This window comes from Lucilia cuprina, chromosome 6 (assembly GCF_022045245.1).
Source record: "Lucilia cuprina isolate Lc7/37 chromosome 6, ASM2204524v1, whole genome shotgun sequence".
Taxonomy (NCBI): Eukaryota; Metazoa; Arthropoda; class Insecta; order Diptera; family Calliphoridae; genus Lucilia; species Lucilia cuprina.
In genome coordinates, this window is record NC_060954.1 from 39,579,219 (window position 1) to 39,602,938 (window position 23,720).

Here is a 23,720-nt window from a genome sequence, read left to right on the forward strand (position 1 = left end):
ATTACAAAATTCATTTAATTCTAGTTCAATTTTCTTTATTGTATTCATTTATTTAATAGTGCTTTTCTACCAATGGGCTATTTTAAAAATGGCCAATGATTTATACACTTGTATTTTAAAATTAAGTTACCAAGTTAAAGTTCTATAGTTGGCAACACTTAACAAAGTAGAGTAAAATCTTTTACGTAAAAAAAACTCTCACAATATCATTGTTTTTCCGTTATTTGCAAGAAAAAAAAAACAAACGAAATTTCACGAAATGTTTCATTTTTTCGTTTTTTATCGCTTTATACCTATGTATGTATATACACAATATATTATACCATTTTCCCTTATCTAATAACACTTTCTGTGCATTTCCATATTGTTTTATTTCATGCCATTATCAAACTTGTGAAATCTCAAACTGTTTATGATGGTTTTGACTAAAACAACAATGAATTGTTTCAATTAACTTTGCTATAAAAATCTCTAAATAGTACTTAAAGCTAGTTGCTCGTTTAAAACCTTTAAATGTGCTATGAATTTGACATTAATAATTGCGGTAGTTTTTAGTGTTCTAGTATTTTTTCTAACATCAATAGCTGTATTCTTGACAAGAAGAAAAAATCATCGAAATGGTAAATTGTGAAAGAAATTAAATTTAAAAGAATTAAAATGTGTTTTAAAAGTGATTTGTTTTTAAAATTTAAATAAAGTGGATCCACTGTGTTCCAAAAAATAACTTCAACTAAAGATTCAGTTCAGTTTTAAATCAAATCTTCGATAAAAAAAATTTTCAACGATTTATGGACAATAAATTAATTTGGTACAAAAAGATAAGCCACTTCTGAGTAAATTCTGTTGGAAGAGGAATTTCAATTTCATTTAATTTTAATTTATTTTTCTTACTAATAAGAGAATTAAAGTATTTCTCAGATAAAAGTCCAAGGGAGCACTGCTGCGTTAATGGATATTCGAAATGATCCAAAATACATCTACTGCGATTATATTGAGTTGATAATGCTTACCTCTGCACTGAGTACTGGTGTGATACAGAGCACGTCTATTATGATACCTTTGTTCTCATGAATTGGCTGCCTATCGACCTCATGGCCAAGCAATTGCCTTTTAACTTGGAAGTTCGACACAAACGCTGATCATGTGTGTTTTCTAGAAATCCTACAATGTTGGTTTCTGCTCTCTCTTTCACGCTCTATTTTGACAATCGAGTAAATCACTTTATTAGATATTGAAACGCTTGAAGTCTTACTGATGGTTTGATGTCTTCAACGGCAGCTTTTACACACCCCGTTTATAACAAAACAATTTGTTTCTCGCTAAACAATCGCTGTAGCATCTTAGAGGTCAAGTTTTAGGTCATAAAAAGTTCAGAAACATGGATGAAATACTCAAAGATTAATCATTGAACAATCCGAATTTGTATCAAACATTAAAAGTGATTATCGATACTATAATGGAATGTGTTCCTCTGAAATTAGGAAACACTTTCCTGATACCCGTATATTTTTACGTAGCACACGACTTTCTTCAACAACACACCCATTTGTGATCGATTGGCCAGTGGATTGCACAACACGTTAAAGGGAAAATTCATTCTTCAGCCTTACTGTTTGTATGTGGAAAAAACATCCTGCAGAAGTATTCCCTGCCACTTTGAATGTGAAATTGTTTAAATCAAATGTCCACAAACACTACTCCTTTAATCCTCCCGCCCACAACATATTTTCCTAGTTCCAGCACAAAGCACTGCAAAAGTAGGGGTCATCCTCTGAGTGCTGGTCCAAGAAAATAAAATATAATAGTTGGCGTTACACTCTTTTGTTGCAAAACTTTCATACAACAGAAATTTTACAGGTCAGCTCAGAGATGTTGATATGGACCCTAATGGGATCTTCGTTTGTTAGAAGTAGTTGTCGTAACGAGGACTAAGAAGAAACTATTGAAAACGTTTGATCTGCCTCTGTCCTGCTTTGTCCGATATTAGATCTTGGTAGTCCGACAATGCATGATATAGTGCTTCTTCTTCTTTCTAGTATAAATAGAGTCATTCATTCATGTCTGGGGATGATTCGATTTCATGTAATGCTCAATGGGTATTACATGGTTAGAATGTTAGTTAGACAGCCTCAAAAACCTAACCTGGGAGACATAATCATTATAACCAGCATTTACATATATCCGTACTACCAGATCGATCGATCTGGTAGTACGGGGTTTATACGGATGATGATTATTTGACTATTATATCTAAGTGTCATAACAGTACTGTAGGGTATAACAATAAACGAGTTCTCCTCATATTGATAATATAAACAAAAAATATGAAATCAGACAACTTACTAACTTTTAAAAAATGTATAGGTAACTTTATAAATATATTGTTGATGTTATTATTGGTATACATACCAATGTTCGGTCGCTTCTTATCAATTGCCAATGAAAATCCTAATCTTTAGCAAGTTTTATCGCTCTGATATTATTGCTGCTTTTTTGTTAACCATACAAATAGTATAAAATTAATAACACTCGCAAAAAGTTCATTTATACTAAAAGTTTAAATCAAAATGGATGGATTCTTTATTGGTTTGAGTATTGCTTGCTCTATATTTGTTATAACAAGCGCTGTAGTTTTAATACGACGACGAAAGCGCAATACCCGTTATCCGGGTGAAGTTATAGCAGGTAAACCCAATGTTTAAGATGCACGCAATATCTGAGAATTAATGGATAATGACTCATATCTTCTTCCAAATACGAAAAGAAACTAAGTGTAGCAGTTGATAATTGCTTATAAATAACATATTTTATTAATTATGTTTTTATTTTTTTTATTTTTTAGCACCTGTGGTTGTAACATCAGCTACACATACCGCACCTGGTGGTTATCCCGTTACACAAATGCCTGTGGGCGCCACAACAACAGCGTATCAAACACAAGCCTATGCTGCGCCCTATCCTCCTCAGGGGTAAGTTTTTTATAGATATTTTAATATTTTTATTTCCAAAAATGAAAACACAATCTCTTAATTCGTCCTCCTCAATAGTCCTAGTACCGTTTATGTGGTAAAATCAAACATTAGCCAAGAGTTTCCATGCAATCCTACTATTGTTGTAACCCAAAACTGATCAACATAAATGACTGCCTTATTACATTTAAATAAAAAAACGAATGCATGTTTTTAAACCCTTTAAAAAGATGTCTTTTCCTATCTTATTATACATATTATAATTATAATATTATTTTGAATATGTGTCAAAAGATTCGCATTAGGATAAGGTTCACTAGAACTGAACTAGAACTGTATTCTAGCTCAGTTCTAGTTCAAGTTCAGTTCTAGTTTAGTTCTAGTTCAGTTCTAGTTCAGTTCTGTTCTAGTTCAGTTCTAGTTCAATTCTAGTTAAGTTCTATTTCAGTTCCAGTTCAGTTCTAGTTCAGTTCTAGTTCAGTTCTAGTTCAGTTCTAGTTCAGTTCTAGTTCAGTTCTAGTTCAGTTCTAGTTCAGTTCTAGTTCAGTTCTAGTTCAGTTCTAGTTCAGTTCTAGTTCAGTTCTAGTTCAGTTCTAGTTCAGTTCTAGTTCAGTTCTAGTTCAGTTCTAGTTCAGTTCTAGTTCAGTTCTAGTTCTAGTTCAGTTCTAGTTCAGTTCTAGTTCAGTTCTAGTTCAGTTCTAGTTCAGTTCTAGTTCAGTTCTAGTTCAGTTCTAGTTCAGTTCTAGTTCAGTTCTAGTTCAGTTCTAGTTCAGTTCTAGTTCAGTTCTAGTTCAGTTCTAGTTCAGTTCTAGTTCAGTTCTAGTTCAGTTCTAGTTCAGTTCTAGTTCAGTTCTAGTTCAGTTCTAGTTCAGTTCTAGTTCAGTTCTAGTTCAGTTCTAGTTCAGTTCTAGTTCAGTTCTAGTTCAGTTCTAGTTCAGTTCTAGTTCATTTCTAGTTCAGTTCTAGTTCAGTTCTAGTTCAGTTCTAGTTCAGTTCTAGTTCAGTTCTAGTTCAATTCTAGTTCAGTTCTAGTTCAGTTCTAGTTCAGTTCTAGGTCAGTTCTAGGTCAGTTCTAGTTCAGTTCTAGTTCAGTTCTAGTTCAGTTCTAGTTCAGTTCTAGTTCAGTTCTAGTTCAGCTCTAGTTCAGTTCTAGTTCAGTTCTAGTTCTGTTCTAATTCTGTTGTAGTTCAGTTGTAGTTCAGTTCTAGTTTAGTTCTAGTTCAGTTCTAGTTCAGTTCTAGTTCAGTTCTAGTTCAGTTCTAGTTCAGTTCTAGTTCATTTCTAGTTCAGTTCTAGTTCAGTTCTAGTTCAGTTCTAGTTCAGCTCTAGTTCAGTTCTAGTTCAAGTTCAGTTCTAGTTCAGTTATTACCATATGCACGTAGTTTCATACTAAACTCTGACTTATTTATTCCAAAGAGGTTCTGGTTTTTCTTCTGTTCGGGTATTCCATTAGATCATTGTAGTGTTACCTACCGATCTATTATCCCAATGTTAGTGAAGGATGGGCCATTGTTATACAATTTTATTAAGAATCGAGATCTTTTGGAATAGCTTTTAGTAGAATTCTTTTAATCTTAGAATTCTACATATATGTATTGTTAATGGTTTATCTCAGGAAGTTCCTTTTATTTACATATATAATATAGGAAATATTACTTTTACCACAACTTATGCATTATTTTCTCTTTATAGAGCTCCTACACAAATGCCCATGCCAATGCCTATGCCTGCAGGTCAACCTCCAGCAGAGTAAGAATAAATTATTTTTACTTAAATTGTTTTTTAAATTTAAATTAAAAACTATATAATACTTTTTTTTTGACAGTTGCAATATGCAACCTCATTTAGCACCATATCCTCAAATGCCTGCAGCTAGTATGAATCCACCACCCTATGATGTGGCTGTTAGTGGCGCCGGTGCTGGACAAGTTAACAATACTGGTTATCAAAAACAAGCACCCTACAATCCCAACTATCCAATGTAAACAAATGTTTTCCAACATTTCATTTTTCCATAAACAAACTAGAGAAACAACCAACGACTTTAAAACTGATTAAGGGAACTTTATTTAAAGACTTGTTAGAGAAATAGCAAAAAAATAAAAGTTGCCATAGCATATAACAAATAAATAATTACATACAAAAAAATTTTATTATCTTATATAGATATGTAAATTTATTGAAAATTTAATTAGACAATATGTAATGGCTTAAAAGCTATTGTTTAATTCTTTTTTTATAAATATTTGTATTAACCAAAACTCATAATCTTTTTACAAATAGTCAAACAAAATATGTCGTCTATTCCATGTTACAAAAAGTTTTACCAAGTATTCCAAAAAAATAATTATAAAATTACAACAAAACTTAATTTATAATTTAATTATCATAATTGTATTTGTAATTTTTAATAAAATTTTATTAGCTTTCATTATTGTGATATCCTTTTTTTTCGTGAATTAATAAAAAAAGGAATTACTTATTTTTTATTTATTAATTTTTTTTATTAAAACATTTAACTTTTATACAAGTATATATTGAGTATAGTTATTATTATATTACGTTTTTTTCTTTTTAATTTGCACAAACAAAAAACTATAAAAAATCGAATAAAATATGAAAAACAAAAGATGAAATTAATTGCAATTGGATTATGTATGTATCTCCGTTTTAAATTGGGAAATCCCCAGTAGCATTTGAAGTCGTTTTTTTTTAACACGAAGATGTCATTGAAGGCAAATACTTACCGCAAACGATTACAAGTAATTAAAACTAATAATTAAAAGTTTATTGGCGACAGAATATCTTCGCGAAATTTTATGATTGAAAACATAAAATAAAACTTTTTGAATCAAAAGTAACTTTAGAAGCTAAGGCCCAAAAGTACGAATATCTGTGATCAGTTGCATTTTCTACCAAAAACTCGATTTTCACTGAAATCATAAGAGTCCATTTTCTGGCTAAATTAGGAAGACATGGCTAAAGCTTAAGACATAAACATTCGAGCAACAGGATGAATATATGTGATCACTTGTATTTGTCTCCACAACTCGATTTTTGATTCAAATCATAAAAGTCCATGTTCTGACCAACCTAGAGGAGCTAGAGCCAAAATCTGTGATCACTTGTATTTCCCAATAAAACTCGCTTTTTTGTCTCAACATATAAAATTCTATTTCTGCTTAACTAGAGGAGCTAGACCAAAAAGGATGATCACTTGTATATCCTGCCAAACTCGATTTTTGAATGAAAACATAAATGTCCATTTTTTGGCTAAACTAGTGGAGCTATGAGAAAAGGGTGTGCAGACTGTTAACACCCAATGCTTGGATTCACCACCAGCATGGATTCCGTCAGATGCACAGAATTAACCGCCATAAACACTCAGATCTCACAGGGATAAAACCAACAGATGCCTTGTGAATGAAAACTCCTAGTATCGCTAGTCTTATCGAAGTCCTTCGACACAGTCAGCCCCATACCACACTCTTCCATGCCATCCTGCAGTCTACCATGCCAAACAACTTCAAGAGATCGTTGCCACGACAATCGGTTGTTCGCACCGAAACGACTCGGAGTTCAACGAACAACGACCAAGGATTGTCAACCCAGACACACCGACTTTACACGTGTCGCTGCTACAACAACAACAACTTCAAGAGATGTATTGTGATGGATCTGAGTGGATGTCAGTCGTTTGTAGAGTTTAGAGACAAGTGTCTCAAAAACCCGTAGAGGTAAACAGGGTGTACCACAGGGCGGTGTCCTATGCTCTTACTGTTTAACTTCTTTCCCTTCAAACTCCCCACACTTTCACAAGGTGTGTATGTTATATCTTATGCGGACTTCTGCAGCATTATGGCGACGTTGGCCAAAATGTTGATAAGCAATGCGATCGAGTAAATGGTTATCTCGGAGAAATACACAACGTCTTCACTGGACGTAACCTGAAACTATTACCAGCGAAGTCTTCCGCAACACGAAGAAACGAAGGTCCTTCCAGTTAAGGAACATAATGTCAAGCTGACTAAACAGTTCCTCCTGTCAACGGTGGAGTCATCCCAAATGTCACACAGTTGGATGCTCCCCCGATGCATGTCAGCAGGGACTTTCGTGTATACGAGAAAAGTATACGAAGATATGTGCAGGATCCCTTGGATCGTAGTTCGTATACAGTAGTTTTGAACGACATTCACAGTGACGCCATCAATGCGAAATAGAGATGAATTTGCCGCGGAAAACAAGAGTTGCTCTGACACAACTGAGATCGGGATGGAGATCGGATGGAGCAGTTGGCTCAATTCCTACTGGTCCCACATAGACCATGCCGTTCCCAATATATGCCCAGTATCTGGTCTATGAGACCGTGCGTTCCCCAATATATGCCCAGCATCTGGTCAGGGTCTCCATAATACCCATCACACATTCAACTGTCCAGACCACCCTACTTTACTTAGACAAATGGAATTATGGTCTAAACCTATTGAAGTAGACCAATTTGCATAATTTTTAAGAATTATGTTAGGTAAACTAGATTCATTAATAATCAAACGAAATGTCCATGTAAAGGAACACTCGCCTTCTTCAACCGAATGCCTTCGTTCACATTTAAGAGTTCCAGCAATAAAACAAAACATTCATTAATAGAGTTTTATAAACATCCTTTTATTTTGTCCATATAGTTACATAATACATTAAGTTATATTCATTTTTTTTAATTATATATAAAATATTTATCAAAAAAGCATAAAATTTACAAAAAAGTATTCAGTTATTCATTCATTTGTGTGTAAACATCTAAGTTTTCTTATACAAAATGTTTTCAATTATTTTTGAGTTTATAAAGAGAAAAGATTCGTTCGTTATATAAAAAGTAATCAGACAGTTAATACATATATTTGTGTTTAAAAAAAATTAAAAACAAAGACAATAAAAAAACAATTGACTTGTGGGTATACAAACTTTTTTTTTAATTAATTCCATAATTTACTTTGCGGGCGCCATATTTGATTGTACATCCACAATTCCAATGGAGGGATATATGCTGAAAATAAAAGCATATATATGAAACCTTTGGTGACTATATAATTGTCCAGATAATAGGACGTGTATGTATATTTAATGTTATTTAATATTTAAAAATGATTGGATTATTAACCCATAAACTATAAAGGTCAAAATCTAATTATACAGTATTACTATTTAGTTAATTAAACCGTTATAAACTTTATTAAATAATGTTTCATATTTATAATGACGAATATTAATGGATATTGGAAATTATCCATTAATCGTTTATAACGGCAATTTCGTGTAAAAATTCGATTTGCATGAAATTTGCACTGACGGTCAAAAACTGCCACACTTAGGTGAGGTCATAGTTGGAGATTTTGATCAAATGAGTGTATTATACCCCGTTCTTACGATGCAACTATGACTCTTATTCTTCATTTAACGCCTAATTACGAACTGGATTATAAAAAAAATGTTAGCTGCGAACTACACAAGCTGTACGTGATTCAGTTTGAATTACCTACGGTTTACGAATGAGTGCGTAACATCTCTAATTTTATCGGGTATTTATCATAATCAGCTGTTTATTTTCATTTGTTGTAGACAAATACAAAATAAAACAAGTAAGAAGTTATAGTCGGACGAGGTCGACCATATAATACCCTACACCTGTATACGAATAAAATGTGATTTGGTTTTCATATTATTACATTTAATTTGAATTGTACCTTGCCGCAGATAAACTTAAGCCATTTATTGTTTAATAAAACTATAAATGATAATTTCATGGAATTATCTCCAAAATTGATTACAAGGTTTACAAGCCCTATTCAAGTGTACAGTTGTATGGGGCCAGGTGAAATAATGGAGCGATCTCAATCATTTTCAATAGGCTTCTTCGTTGGGACAACAGAATATCATGTACCAAATTTAATTGAATTATATTGAAAATTGCGACCTGTAGTTTAATTTCATGGTTTACATGGACGGACAGACGAACGGACATAGCTAAATCGACTCAGAAAGTGATTGTGTAAGGGCTAGGCGAAATAATGGTCCGATTTTAGCCATAATAGGCTTTGTCTTTGGGCCAAAAAAGGAGAGCGTGTCAAATTTTATTCAGTCTGTCGGCCAGACGGACGGAAATAGCTCTGACAATTCTAAGCCGATTCGTATACTTAAAGGTGGGAATAGGACGAATATTTTTGTATGTTACAAACATCAGCACAAACCCACTATACTCTCCCCACTAAAATGGTGGAATTGTTTATTGCATTCAGAAGCCTAATTAAGTAATTCCGTGTGAATTTCTCATTTAATCAAATAAGTGTGACTTTTCACCTATTGTTCCTAAAAAAAGTGGTTCGAAGGAGTTTAAATATCTAATGGTCCTTATTCTACATTTCAATTCGAATCGAAATTTTCTCCGGTTGGCAACTTTGGTATTCTGAATTTCGATCCTACTCGATCCGCCACATAAACAACAACTTGCAAAAACGTAGGTACGATCGTAACGCAGAATACAGACATTCGTAAAGCATTGAAACGATTCTTACGATTTAGTTTTTTGTTGGAATATCTTTTTTCGATCATTGCGTAACTGAAAGCGTAAACGTTATCGAAATGAAGAATAGTGATGAATATTTCCAAAAGAAATTTTTAATTTCCAAAATATTTTTTTTTTAAAATGATCCCTTTTTTGATTACAAATAAAGGACAATATAGATAAATTTGATCTTCATACTTAAAGAAACATTTTACGGAACATCTTGAATTTTAGTGGAAAAACACAAATTTAACAATAAAATGCATTTCAACAAGCAATTATTTCTTTCAATATAAAGATGTGGACGAAAATAATTTTAAATCTTTTTTTTATACTAAATTCAAGAAATTTTAAACATTTTCACACACTCAAAACAAACAAGAAAACTTAAAAACTCTTTAACTTACTTTGGAATTGTATTTGCCGATGCCGGCGGATATAACTGCTGCTGATTGTATGCATTATAATCTTTGGGAATTTGTGTTACAGGTGCTCCAGCATACGCCGTAACCATACCTAATATTGAATACATATATCAATAGAAATTTCATAGTATTCTTTAAGATTTTAATAAATATCTAAACTTTTATTCCTTTACCTTGTTCTGTTACAACGAGACTATCGACAGAAGCTTTTCTCTTACGCCTCTCGAAGATGTAATAAATTAGCCAAAAAATTATGAATATTTTAATGGCCACCAAAACCCATAGAGTAGGATTCATATCTTAAGAGTTTTTAATAAAATAACACACAAATCACCGTGTATCCAGCTAAAGTTCTAAAGTATTTGTTGTTTAATATATTTATATATATTTTTGTATAATGAACAAATTTTGCAATAAAAATAAATGATGCTGCTCTTGTTGCAGATTAAATTAAATGCGCACACAAATGTTAAATTAAGTTGCAGTGTTGCTGTTTGTCTCTGGCATTACTTGTGGTGAAATTGTTCTTCATTATGAAAAAACTGTTTCGTAGAATTACCAGTGTTGTCATGTTGAAAAAAATTATATTTTAAAAAATAACTTAAATTTTCGGTTACATTTATTTTTTGAAATAGTTAATAGTTGCTTAGTTATTAATATAAAATGATAATTTTTAAAACATTGCTAATTTTTATTTATTTAGTTTGGCAATACTTTTTACATTCATACAAACATTCATATGTTTTGCTCTCATGTACAGCTGTTTTCAAGAATTTTGTTTTGTGTGCATGATGACGTATACATTATACTTCGTCATATAATATAAATATTTGTCATACGCTATGTATCCCACATTTTTTTAATCTGTACCATATACGTATGTAAATATGTTTATGCACATACATATGTAAGTACAAAACAAGAAACAATATTAATAAGAAAATTATATTGTTTTCATTGTTTAAGTTTAGTTTTAGATCAGTTCTAGTTCAGTTCTAGTTTACTTCTAATTCAGTTCTAGTTCAGTTTTAGTTCAGTTCTAGTTCAGTTCTAGTTCTAGTTCAGTTCTAGTTCAGTTCTGGTTCAGTTCAAGTTCTAGTTTAGTTCCAGTTCAATTCCAGTTCTAGTTCAGTTCTAGTTCAGTTCAAGTTCTAGTTTAGTTCCAGTTCAGTTCCAGTTCTAGTTCAGTTCTAGTTCAGTTGTAGTTCAGTTCTAGTTCAGTTCTAGTACAGTTCTAGTTCAGTTCTAGTTCAGTTCTAGTTCAGTTCTAGTTCAGTTCTAGTTCAGTTCTAGTTCAGTTCTAGTTCAGTTCTAGTTCAGTTCTAGTTCAGTTCTAGTTCTGTTCTAGTTCTGTTCTAGTTCAGTTCTAGTTCAGTTCTAGTTCAGTTCTAGTTCAGTTCTAGTTCAGTTCTAGTTCAGTGCTAGTTCAGTTCTGGTTCAGTTCTAGTTCAGTTTTAGTTTAGTTCTAGTTCAGTTCTAGTTCAGTTCTAGTTCAATTCTAGTTCAGTTCTTGTTCAGTTCTAGTTCAGTTCCAGTTCAGTTCTAGTTCAGTTCTAGTTCAGTTCTAGTTCAATTCTAGTTCAGTTCTAGTTCAGTTCGAGTTCAGTTCTAGTTCAGTTCTAGTTCAGTTCTAGTTCAGTTCTAGTTCAGTTCTAGTTCAGTTCTAGTTCAGTTCTAGTTCAGTTCTTGTTTAGTTCTAGTTCAGTTCTAGTTAAATTCTAGTTCAGTTTTAATTTCGTTCAAGTTCAGTTCTAAGGTTGATATTGGAGTATTGTGGACAATATCTACACGGTCTATCTATATTTCTATATCTGTCTGTCTGTCTATCTATCTATCTATCTATCTATCTATCTATCTATCTATCTATCTATCTATCTATATATCTATTTATCTATCTATCTATCTATCTATCTATCTATCTATCTATCTATCTATCTATCTATCTATCTATTTATTTATTTATTTATTTATTTATTTATTTATTTATTTATCTATCTATCTATCTATCTATCTATCTATCTATCTATCTATCTATCTATCTATCTATCTATCTATCTATCTATCTATCTATCTATCTATCTATCTATCTATCTATCTATCTACCTATCTATCTATCTATCTATCTATCTATCTATCTATCTATCTATCTATCTATCTAAAAAAATTAATTTTCGAATCCATGAAAGACAGACTTATTTTTAAAATGATTATAATGTCCGTTGAAAAAAAGTTGTAAACACATAGTAAGTACATCAAATTAAATTAAATGAATTGTTCACCTATTGAATAAGATCCATTTCTTACAGATAATAAAAAAGTTTGTGCAATCAAAACATAAATAACTAGAGTTTACTTATCTTGTATTTAACTTTCAATTAAGGCATTATTTAATTTTCAGATTTTCAACAAAGAGACAAAATTAAAAAATGAAATTCAATGCAGACGAGACACTGCAGTATACCCTACATTAGGTAGTTTGTTTAAAAGTTGGGAATAACCTTAATCAAACAGTAAAGTTTATATGTGATTTATATTGATTGTAACGTTAAATTTCGAACAAAGCGATAAGAGATAATGCAATAGCGATTCTCTGATAATAGGGAATACTTAAGATGATCAGGCTGATCGAAAATGCATCACCCACTGACTCTGATGATCTGTTCAAGATGCTATTTCTGATAGTATTTCTCGTATGTCATGACCATAAAATCAACAAGAATAAACAGCATTCGTCTATGATATCCAAACTAAACTCTTTCTGAACTATATTCTGTAAGCCTAAAGAAGTGGATCGGAAATTATATATGTATCATATGTATATGTATCCCATAGTTCGTAGTGTTAGTTTCTATCGCAACTGCTTTTTAAACACTTACATTTCTGAAGGTTGTGTCATTTCACCTCCCCTTTGTTTTTTATTGGTTGCATTTGTATTTCGATTAAACAAATTTTTTAAAAGATTATTGATAAAACAGCGTGGGTTTGAATGGGCAATAAAGCAAATTTGTCGATAATGCCAAAGCCTCCTCATTTCCCCATGACCGACCATGCCTGGTGAAGAGCCACATCCTACCCGAGGTATCTCTGCATAACAATCAAAACAAGGCGGATCTAGAGTGGACACTCGATAAAAACCCGTAATTCTCCATTGTCATACGTACCGTGACCATGGAATGAATGTCAGTGTGTCTTTTAACGGTGGCTTCCGGACCATGATACTATCCGGTTGTATTAATTGCCCAACTACTCATAATCTACGGAAAATTTTAACATTATTAAAACAAATATAACACCAGAAGAGGTCTCTAAAAAACGTCGAGCATGACCCCTCGAAAACGGTTGATCTGAGGGTCATGGGCGAAGCCTTGCCGTCATTAGATTTTATGCCCCAACTCTGCTAAAGATAATAACCCAACAGACGAAGAGAATGTATTACTGGCGTCTGCGCCTAACACGCAATCATCAACGTCGGCAGCCACTACCCAGGAAAACAGTAAAGATCCATAGCCTAAACATTGTGGAGCTGGGCTCAAGCGCTTCAAGCTTTAGAAGCATTGAGAATGGTATCAGTATTGATGAGGAACGCAAACTATGCCTAAAACCGATGAGAGAGGTTCGTACTGAACTACAAGGAATTCATTTTCCAAAGAAAAGAAGCAAATCCAATTGATGAACCCTAACCCTTCTAGGCGACCCACAGGCCCTACTGCAATAGATTCTTCAGCAGACAGAAGCAATATAGTTTCAGTTACTGGAACTACAGTAGCCACCAGCACTGTCTCCCCACGGGGGCATGTTACCTTGGCGAAGACCTCCGCCTTGGTGTTATTGCAATCCCGGGGTATAAAGAGGGCCTAATACCTCCAATCTGACCGGGATTGAAAAATTGGTGTTTCAGTCTACCGCTTGGCTTAGTCCTTGCATAGATTACCAGAGGTCTGACCAGAGCACCGCATAATCTGGTACTACGGGTGGCCAGTTGCCCGCAGGACTATGTCCTGGCTGGTCAGTTGGTTGAGGTTCCTTCGGGATCCACGTAGGGGCTGTTGGTTGAACCCAAATTCGCGGGAAGAGTATAAGTGGCGGTTAAAAGACTGATGCATGATAATAGTCAATATTTCGGGATAAGAGTTCGGTGCTATTGCCGAAAATCAACAGATACCCCACAGAGGAGTGACTGTGGGACTAAGCGTTGGAAATGGGTTGGTGTCAATTGTATATGATAAAGAATGAATGTAGAGGTATGTGGGCCTTACCCCACCCGTATACCTAAATGAGTGTGTCGTATGTTTTTCTCTATGAATGTGTCGAATAAATGAGATGTGTGCTGGGTTGAATGATGATGGATGAAAGATATCATATACAAGTGATACCGATTAATTTTACTTCCTTGTCCAGATGTGTTCAGAGTTTACTCTGTTCATATCAGACTTACCACAGCGTGTCACTGTGAGTAAGAATGATGTCTACGGCTTATTGATGGATCGTGCTTCGGTCCACCGGTTACGTCTCTAGGTGCTGTTGCCGAATCAACAGAGCCATAGTAGTGTGGTTGTCTTACAACGTGACTACTTTGGCAAGAGATTAGATAGCTCGAGTACTCCAGCAAAGTACTTGCGCATGGTACCGGTCATAGCCAATGTGCAAAAATTGTTACCTGAGTCTTCATTGAAGACAAAGGGGCGATGGTAGACCGTTCTCAAGTCTACCCTGTGGATGAAAAAGACCACCGTGAGATAAGGCCGACACGGCAGGTGCTCACGTTAAAACTATCGACAGTCTGTCGCCACAGCAACAAAAATTACAGCAGCCCTCCTACAATGATGTGACATTATACCAAAGAACCACAAAGTCTTCTTTACATTATAAATGCCTTTCATAACCCTTGATTTATATTCATTAAATTTTCCACACAATTAATAACATAATTGTTGTTGTTTTTTCTCAAAATCTTTTGTTTTTATTTAATATTTTAAATGTGTATAAGTTTAGGCTCACTATCATTAGGTTTTAGTTTATTTTATTTAAATAATTTTATATATAAAACACACACACAATATATGTAGTTTGGTTTTCTTATTTGATTTCATGTAAAACTTATAGAAATTAAAAGAGAGTAAATAAATGTTTATAATTAAACTAAGAAAAAAATAAAATAAGAACAAAACAAATATCCTTAACCGCGTTTTAATGAAATTTATGAAACAAATTTACAAAGAAAAATCAAACAGAAGCAAATTTGTTTTGTAGATTTGTACAAATTTACAAAACTAATTTGTAAACTCCAGTAATAAAAATAAACTAATAAAATTATAGTAAATTTTAAGCAAAATAACTTTTTTTGTTTAAATTTTATAAAGTTGCTAATTTTTTTATACAAAAAAGCCAATTATTATTTTAAAGAATGTTTTGTTGTTTTATTTATAAATATATTTATATTATAAAGTTTTTTGTTTTTTTTGCACACTTTTTTAATTTTTATTTTGTAATTATATTTTTTTATATTTTAATTGTAATAATTGTGATGCTGTTGTGTTAGCTTTAAGTGAAATTTATGATAATTTCTGTTTGGTTTCTATAGATTTCACTTTTTTACGATTTTTTGTTTCTTTTTGGTTATCAATAGATAGAATTTTTAAGTTTTTTTTTTTAATTAATTTTATTTTTTTTTTCATTGTTGTATGTGTTGTCTAATTATTAAAAAGGAGAAGAATTTAATTTCAGAAGAATTTCGTTTTTTTTTCTATAATTTGTATTTTTCTTTAGTTTTTTTATTTTTCATCGTAAAGATGGTGTAAAAAATAAAATACATGTTTTTTCTATTCACTGTTAGTTTGATGTCGGTTTTGTTATATTTGTTTTTACTTAAGGTTGCAGGAAAAAAGTCGAGCAACTTTTAACAACAACCGCTACTTGCTGACCCAGCTTGATTACCCGAACCGGGCAGTGAAGGATTTGTGGGGGAATGCTGTTGACCAATTTTAATACCGTTGGCCTAGAAGAAAAAAGAAGCGAAATTTATTAATAATTTTATAATTTAGAACTGAACTAGAAATGAATTAGAACTGGGTGAGAACTAAATAAGAACTGAACTAGAACTGAACCTAAAATAAACTAAAACGGATCTAGAACTGATTTAAAACTGAAATAGAACAGAACTAGAAATAAACTAGAACTGACCTATATATATACTACAACTGAGCAAGAACTGAAATAGAACTGAACAAGAAATAAACTAGAACAGAACTAGATCTGAACTAGAACTGAACTAGAACCGAAATATAAATAACCTAGAACTGATCTAAAAATAAACTAAAACTAAGCTGGATCAAAACAGAACTAGATCTGAAATAAAACTGAACTAGAAATGAACTAGAACTGAGCTAAAACTGAACTAGAACAGAACTAGAACTGAGCTAAAACTGAAATAGAACTGAACTAAAACTGAACTAGAAATGAGCTAAAACTGAACTAGAACTGAACTAGAACTGAACTAAAACTGAACTAGAACTGAACTAGAACTGATCTAGAACTGAACTAGAACTGAACTAGAACTGAACTAAATTAGAACTGAACTGAACTAGAACTGAACTAGAACTTAACTAGAACTGAACTAGAACTTAACTAGAACTGAACTAGAACTGAACTAGGACTGAACTAGAACTTAACTAGATCTGTACAAGAACTGAACTAGAACTGAACTAAAACTGAACTAAAACTGAACTTGAACTGAACTAAAACTGAACTAGAACTGAACTAGAACTGAACTAGAACTGAACTAGAACTGAACTAGAACTGAACTAGAACTGAACTAGAACTGAACTAGAACTGAACTAGAACTGAACTAGAACTGAACTAGAACTGAACTAGAACTGAACTAGAACTGAACTAGAACTGAACTAGAACTGAACTAGAACTGAACTAGAACTGAACTAGAACTGGACTAGAACTAAAACTGAACTAGATTTGAACTAGAACTGAACTAGTACTGAACTAGATCTGAACTGGAACTAAACTAGAACTGAACTAGAACTGAACTAGAACTGAACTAGAACTGAACTAGAACTGAACTGGAACTCACCTAGAGCTCAACTAGAACTGAACAAGAACTGAACTAGAACTGAACTAGAACTGAACTAGAACTGAACTAGAACTGAACTAGAACTGAACTAGAACTGAACTAGAACTGAACTAGAACTGAACTAGAACTGAACTAGAACTGAACTAGAACTGAACTAGAACTGAACTAGAACTGAACTAGAACTGAACTAGAACTGAACTAGAACTGAACTAGAACTGAACTAGAACTGAACTATAACTGAACTAGAACTGAACTAGAACTGAACTAGAACTGAACTAGAACTGAACTAGAACTGAACTAGAACTGAACTAGAACTGAACTAGAACTGAACTAGAACTGAACTAGAACTGAACTAGAATGAACTAGAACTGACTATAACTGACCTGAAACTGAACTGAAACTAAACTAGAAATTAACTTGAGCTGAATTAGAACTTAACTAGAACTGAACAAGAACCTTTGATAATACATAGGAGAACAAAGAAAATAAAAAATACAGATAAAATAATACGACTAACAAAGAAATTATAGGTTTTTAATTACTAAACTAATCGTATTCCATTTTCGATAAACATAAGAAAATCAAAAGTCTTAAATGAATTTACCTCATTATTGATATCGAAAACACCTTCTTGAATTTTTTCATAAATTTCTTTGGCTGTATTAATAAAGGCTTCCTCAACATTGGCTGCTGTACGTGCTGATGTTTCCATAAATACTAAACCATGTTCACGAGCGAAAGCTTCACCCTCTTCCTTTTTAACTTCACGCCTTGACTCTAAATCGCTGGATAAAACAAGAATTCAAATGTTATTAAAAAATTCTTAAATTATGTATAAACAAGTTGATTTTTTATTAAATAACTATACCTTTTATTTCCTATCAACATTATAACCATATTGGAATTTGAATGTTGTCTGGCATCTTCTAACCATGTTGTCAAATGATTAAATGTTTCACGTCTGGTTATGTCGTATACCAATAAAGCACCAGCAGCACCACGATAATATGATCGTGTTATTGATCTGAATGCTTCTTGACCAGCGGTGTCCCATATTTGTAATTTGATTTGTTTGCCATCGATGGTTATCATGCGGGCACCAAATTCAACGCCAATGGTAAGATCGTGTACAGGTTGGAAACGTTTGTCCGTAAATTGTAGTAAGAGACATGATTTACCAACACCTGGAGGAAAAGAAATGAAGAAATGCATTAAAAATAATAAAAATGATTATATATTATTAATAAAGTTAATAATAAGTATTTGGTGTTATCAGAAACATTTTTATTGATAAAAATTGAGAAACATAAAATGATCTTTTGCACTTTGGTTTCAATCTTTCAGACAAATTTGTGTCTTTAGTATCTACCTACGAAAATATAGACAGACAGATAAATATATAGATAGATAGATAGATAGATAGATAGATAGATAGATAGATAGATAGATAGATAGATAGATAGATAGATAGATAGATAGATAGATAGATAGATAAATAGATAGATAGATAGATAGATAGATAGATAGATAGATAGATAGATAGATAGATAGATAGATAGATAGATAGATAGATAGATAGATAGATAGATAGATAGCAGCAATTGCAAACTGCTTACCAGCTGCAGGATTTATATTAAATCAATCAAATTGGGTACCACACGAGTTTATATGGAGGCTAAGAAGAATAATGAAGCGATTTTTTATTTTCTAAATTAGGACCATATGTTTGTCTAAGAAGTTCCAAGGATATTTAAGAAACTTCGAAGTAAAATATTCTTGCCAATAACAGCATAAGATTTAAAAACCTAGTTAAAATGGAGAATTGAGGTGTGATCCGTCTTTATAATTTAAATAATTACTTAACTAGTTTCTTTCTTATCCATCTGTTTTTTTTTTAGTTTTTTTACTAGACTATTTAAAATCGTTCATCAATAATTTTGGGGATGAATGATAATGAAGTTATCAGTGAAACAAACAGCTGTTTAATTTCCCCCAAAAAAGTAAATAGTAAAACAAATACATAAAGCGTTTGACAACACCCACCAATACCAAGTCAGTGCATATAACAGTAATTGTGTGTTTACAGAAGACAGACAGAAGATAATAAAGAAAATAACAAAATTACCCTAATGTATACAAAAACTATGGATCCCCCCAAACTCTACCTTTTACCAATAAAAAAATGTTTAAAACCAGTTATGGCTACTTGGAGAAATGAAATATTAACCAACAATTTGAACCAAAACAAAAAGGGTGGTTAGCTGACTCAACTCGACCCCAAACAGCAAAAATTGCCAAAGTAACAACAACGTAATGCGAACGTTTGTATAAAATAGCAGACAAAGGAAAAACATAACAAAAACAGAACGTATACACGTTTGTATAACAACAATTACTCTAGCTAGTCAAACACAACAACCCCCGTATAACATCATCATTGACAACAAAAACACCAATAACAAATGATATCTATGTATGTATATGATGAAAAATTAAAACAACAACAACGAACAGCAACAATCACCAACTTTACAGCAAGTACAAAAATTATTGATTTTTCAACCATGACAAATGCATAAAAGGAAACTTTTTGTATTCATAGAAATTGATTTTAGACCATAAATTAAGAATATTAGCTATTTTTTAATAAATAAGTTTATATTAAAATGCATTATAAAGCTAACATATGTTTGTATTAAAAGTTTAAGATTTCATAATTGATGATTTATAAAAGCGAGCTAACAATTTTTGTTTGCTAAAATTTCTAAAAATTTTTTGTTCGTTTACATACCTGTATCACCAATTATAATATATTTGAATAAATAGGCGTAAGACATCTTTTAAATTTGAGTTATTTTTTAACTTTCAGTCGTTAAATATAATAATTAAATATTTATCACAATTTTTTCTAAATATTTTTTAATGAATTTCTTTTTTAGGATTTCTGCAATATTTTTCACTACGCAATTCGTGTTAAGTTTTTCATCCAACAACTCAAAGCCCTGCGCCGACGAATATAAACGACGTAGGCGTCTGACATTAAAAATAACGGCGCTCGCAAGTACCAAAGCTGTGTAAAAAATTATGCAGGGATGGAAAAATAATAAAAAAAAATAAATTTTTAGTTTTATTTATTCTTAAAAAATAAAAACAAATCCTATCAACAAGTCTAATGAGTATCGGTCTATAGTGTATTCATTATAATAAAATTTTTAATAATCTAAATAACATTTTAATTAGTTTTTTTACCTTTATGAATAATTTGTGAATTATTTTAAAAGAAACAGGTTCTTTAAAGACAAAAATTTAGTCAATAAATAATTAATACTTAGATTTTTATTCTTCTAGATCTCACAAACAGTCCAAATCAATCAATATTTTTATTATATACACTAAAATTCTTTTTAAATAAACAATTATGTTATTTCCAATAAAAAATTATATATATTTTATATTTCTTTTTAACTCAAACAATTTTCAAACTGAACACGTTCAAGGTTTGTTACAAACTCAAAAAGGAATTTCCATAAATAGCGTGGAAACATGAAGCAGATTTAAAATTGGTTTATCAAATATAAATGTATATATAATTATACTATATTGTGAATTTTTTGTGAAGTTGAGACAAAAACCCTTGAAATTCGTCATATTTGGTAACACCTAACTTTTTTAATACATCTGGCAACTCATAATACAAATACACATAATTGTCACTTTTTTCATTTATACGAAAGAAAAGTTAAAAAGAGAAAACGAGAAAAACTGCATATAAAAAAGGTTTTTCTTCGTTTTTAATAAAATATTTCGATATTTTATTACAACTAAATATTTGCATTACAAATTTCATTGTTTATACTTTTCATATACATTTGTAGAACGTAGTTTTGTTAAAAATTAACGCGAATAAAAAGTGATTATTAAATTTGTAGAAAACTGCTCGCATTACTTTTCAGTGGGGCTGAGTAGTAGAAAAGAAGTTGAAAGAAAACATGAAGATGGCTGACGGCACAACCATTGTACGTAGAAATAGACCAGGAACTAAGGCGAAGGTAAGATGAAAATGAAATTATTGAATTTATGTAAAAAGAACATAGAATTTTGACAAATGAGAAAAAGGGAGTGATTGTAATAAAATGTTTCTTTTTCTTCTTCATTACATATAGGACTTTTGTCGTTGGCCCGATGAGCCCTTAGAGGAAATGGACAGCACATTGGCTGTACAACAGTATATACAGCAATTGATTAAAAGGGATCCCTCAAATGTGGAACTTATATTAACTATGCCAGAGGCTCAAGATGAGGGTGTTTGGAAGTATGAACATTTAAGGTGGGTACAAAATATACTTTCTTACCTTACCTCACCCAAACCTTTTTTCCCCTCCCTCCGCCTTTGCTACTACTTTACTCATTTTTGATTACATTGTACTTCTTCCAATAATTTCTATTGTTTAGACAATTTTGCATGGAATTAAATGGTCTTGCTGTACGTTTGCAAAAACAATGTTCTCCCTCTACTTGCACCCAAATGACTGCCACCGATCAATGGATATTTTTATGTGCTGCTCATAAAACACCAAAAGAATGTCCTGCCATTGATTATACCCGTCATACATTAGATGGCGCAGCTTGTCTACTCAATAGCAATAAATATTTTCCAAGTCGGTAAGTGTAAACAATTCCATCAACATTAATTTGCAAATAGCTTAATTCGTATAGAGTCCATAGACTAGTTTAGGGGCTAGTCATGTAATAAAAATGTTCAGAGACTTAGACATAAAGAGTAGCGCATAGGCTATTTGACAGACTAGACTTTAGACTTCAAGTTAAAAAGGACTATTAAAATTTAGTTAGTTATTAGTTAGAACTTTTAAACCAAGACATACTTTCAGTAAAATCTTATAATTCTTTTTTTCAGAGTTTCAATAAAAGAATCCTCGGTAACTAAATTGGGTTCGGTGTGTCGTCGTGTCTATAGAATTTTTTCTCATGCTTATTTTCATCATCGGCGTATATTTGATGAATTCGAAGCAGAGACTTATCTCTGTCATCGGTTTACACATTTCGTAACAAAATACAATCTCATGTCAAAGGAAAATCTAATTGTACCCATCAATGAAGAGGCTGAAAATGCAGCGCCTGGCGAAAGCGAAGCCTAAAAATAATTCGAATATTTTTTGGAATAATTTCAATATAAAAAAACAAACAACAAAATTAAACAGCTTAAAGGATAAAAACAATAATAGAAAGGTAAATTATATGAAGCGCTGGAGCGCCTTAAGCAACAGTTGAAAAAAAAAAAAAAAACAAAGAAAAACAAAAACACTGCAAATGAAATGTAGAAGTATTTATTAATGAAAAGAAAATCACACTATACAACACACAAATCTACAAAATAAAATCATTGTAAGAGATTCATAAATTAAATAAAATAAATAATAAACACCAACCAATATAAAAAAACAAACTCTCTCCCCTATTATTAAAACTATTATATAAACATAAAAATTGCAAAAAAAAAAGAAAAACATCAAGTAATCAAGTGTATTTAAAAACACACAAAAAGGAAAGGGAATCGTCGTCATATAGAGCGCTAAAAAGAACTCAATATATTTAATTAAAATAATTTCACAACTAATAAACCAATAAACAATTCCTTTATAATAAAACTCTAATAATAAAGTAAAAAATAAAAAAAAAAAATAAATTATATAAAAAAATAATTGAAAAAAAATTAAATATTTATTTCATCCCCATGCCATTTCAATAGTTAGTTCTTTACTAAGTCAAAAAAATTTTTCATTTCATTCTTTATATTTCTAGTAATATGTACAAAACATATTCAATTTTTATGAAAAACATCAAAATTCTCTTTAAATTTGACAATTTTAAAACTAACGCTTTTTTTTTAAATGCAATTTAGTATATTTCATTATCTTTTTTAAGAGTATAGAGTATAAATATATAATTTAATTATATAAATTTCATTAATCCCAATCACATATAATATTGTAAAATCTCATAATTAACATCCCCCCCGTATAATTATTTGGAAGAAAAAACTTAAGAACAAATTACAAAATTTGACAAACATTTAAAACAAACTGTATGCTAAAATAAAATTAAAAAAAACAACAACAACAAAAACTCATTTATTTAATAGTACCAATATTTGTGAAAAAACAACAAAAATTATATATAAAAAAATAATAATAAAAAATAAAATAAAAATCTAAAATTCATGATTATTGAATATTTAATATATTTCAAACTGTCTTTAGTAAAATAGAATAAATAGTTGATCCTAATTCACTTAAACCAAACATGTTTGTCTGGCTTGCTGTTTATTTAAACTTTGTGCACAGAGCAAAGGTCACAAACATAATTGACACATACATTTATTTTGGGTTAAGAACCAATTAAAAGTTACTTGAAATTGGGCCCCTTGCCCCTATATGACCGGGCCTCTTAATAAAAACTTTATGCTCATAACTATGTAGTTATTGGCTCTTATCTATGCCCTCCTTCTATTTATAGGATCAGCTAACAGCTGACGTGGAGAGTCCTATATCCTTGGAAGTGTTTGGATATAGGACTATGATGTCATTTGTTTCGTATTTCTTAGAAGCAGACCAACGCAATACTATCTTTCTACATCCCGTTTGTGCTTCTTAAGGATTTCTCTTCTA

The 23,720-nt window shown here is 31.5% G+C and overlaps 4 protein-coding genes across 19 annotated transcripts in view; 2 read left to right on the forward strand and 2 right to left on the reverse strand.

Annotated features, from left to right (window-relative positions):
- LOC111685410 (protein transport protein SEC31) overlaps positions 1-5,462 on the forward strand; it is a 42,948-nt gene extending 37,486 nt beyond the window's left edge. For 14 of the 16 annotated variants that reach the window (XM_046955235.1, XM_023447673.2, XM_023447674.2 and 11 more), the window contains 3 exons: positions 2,843-2,969; positions 4,662-4,718; positions 4,795-5,462. In XM_046955235.1, coding sequence (XP_046811191.1) covers positions 2,843-2,969; positions 4,662-4,718; positions 4,795-4,954 — 344 coding nt within the window. In that variant the 3' untranslated portion in view covers positions 4,955-5,462. Of the gene's footprint in view, positions 1-486; positions 621-2,526; positions 2,686-2,842; positions 2,970-4,661; positions 4,719-4,794 lie in introns of those variants that run through there. The other 2 variants (XM_023447677.2, XM_023447671.2) reach the window with 2 other exon arrangements.
- Positions 5,463-7,613: 2,151 nt separating this feature from the next.
- LOC111685420 lies at positions 7,614-10,463 on the reverse strand. Its single transcript, XM_023447689.2, has 3 exons — positions 10,127-10,463; positions 9,936-10,044; positions 7,614-8,013 (listed from the first exon to the last, which is right to left on the reverse strand). Exons 1-3 carry the CDS (start codon positions 10,248-10,250, stop codon positions 7,956-7,958), a joined length of 291 nt encoding a protein of 96 aa, XP_023303457.2. The 5' UTR covers positions 10,251-10,463; the 3' UTR covers positions 7,614-7,955.
- Positions 10,464-15,593: 5,130 nt separating this feature from the next.
- LOC111685409 (ras-related protein Rab-2A) lies at positions 15,594-20,047 on the reverse strand. Its single transcript, XM_023447665.2, has 4 exons — positions 19,826-20,047; positions 17,903-18,218; positions 17,639-17,819; positions 15,594-15,948 (listed from the first exon to the last, which is right to left on the reverse strand). The coding sequence occupies exons 1-4, from the start codon at positions 19,869-19,871 to the stop codon at positions 15,850-15,852; spliced, it is 642 nt and encodes a 213-aa protein (XP_023303433.1). The 5' UTR covers positions 19,872-20,047; the 3' UTR covers positions 15,594-15,849.
- Positions 20,048-20,772: 725 nt separating this feature from the next.
- Positions 20,773-23,178, forward strand: LOC111685419 (MOB kinase activator-like 4). Its single transcript, XM_023447688.2, has 4 exons — positions 20,773-21,083; positions 21,198-21,361; positions 21,487-21,696; positions 21,950-23,178. The coding sequence occupies exons 1-4, from the start codon at positions 21,024-21,026 to the stop codon at positions 22,188-22,190; spliced, it is 675 nt and encodes a 224-aa protein (XP_023303456.1). The 5' UTR covers positions 20,773-21,023; the 3' UTR covers positions 22,191-23,178.
- The last annotated feature ends 542 nt before the right edge of the window (positions 23,179-23,720 follow it).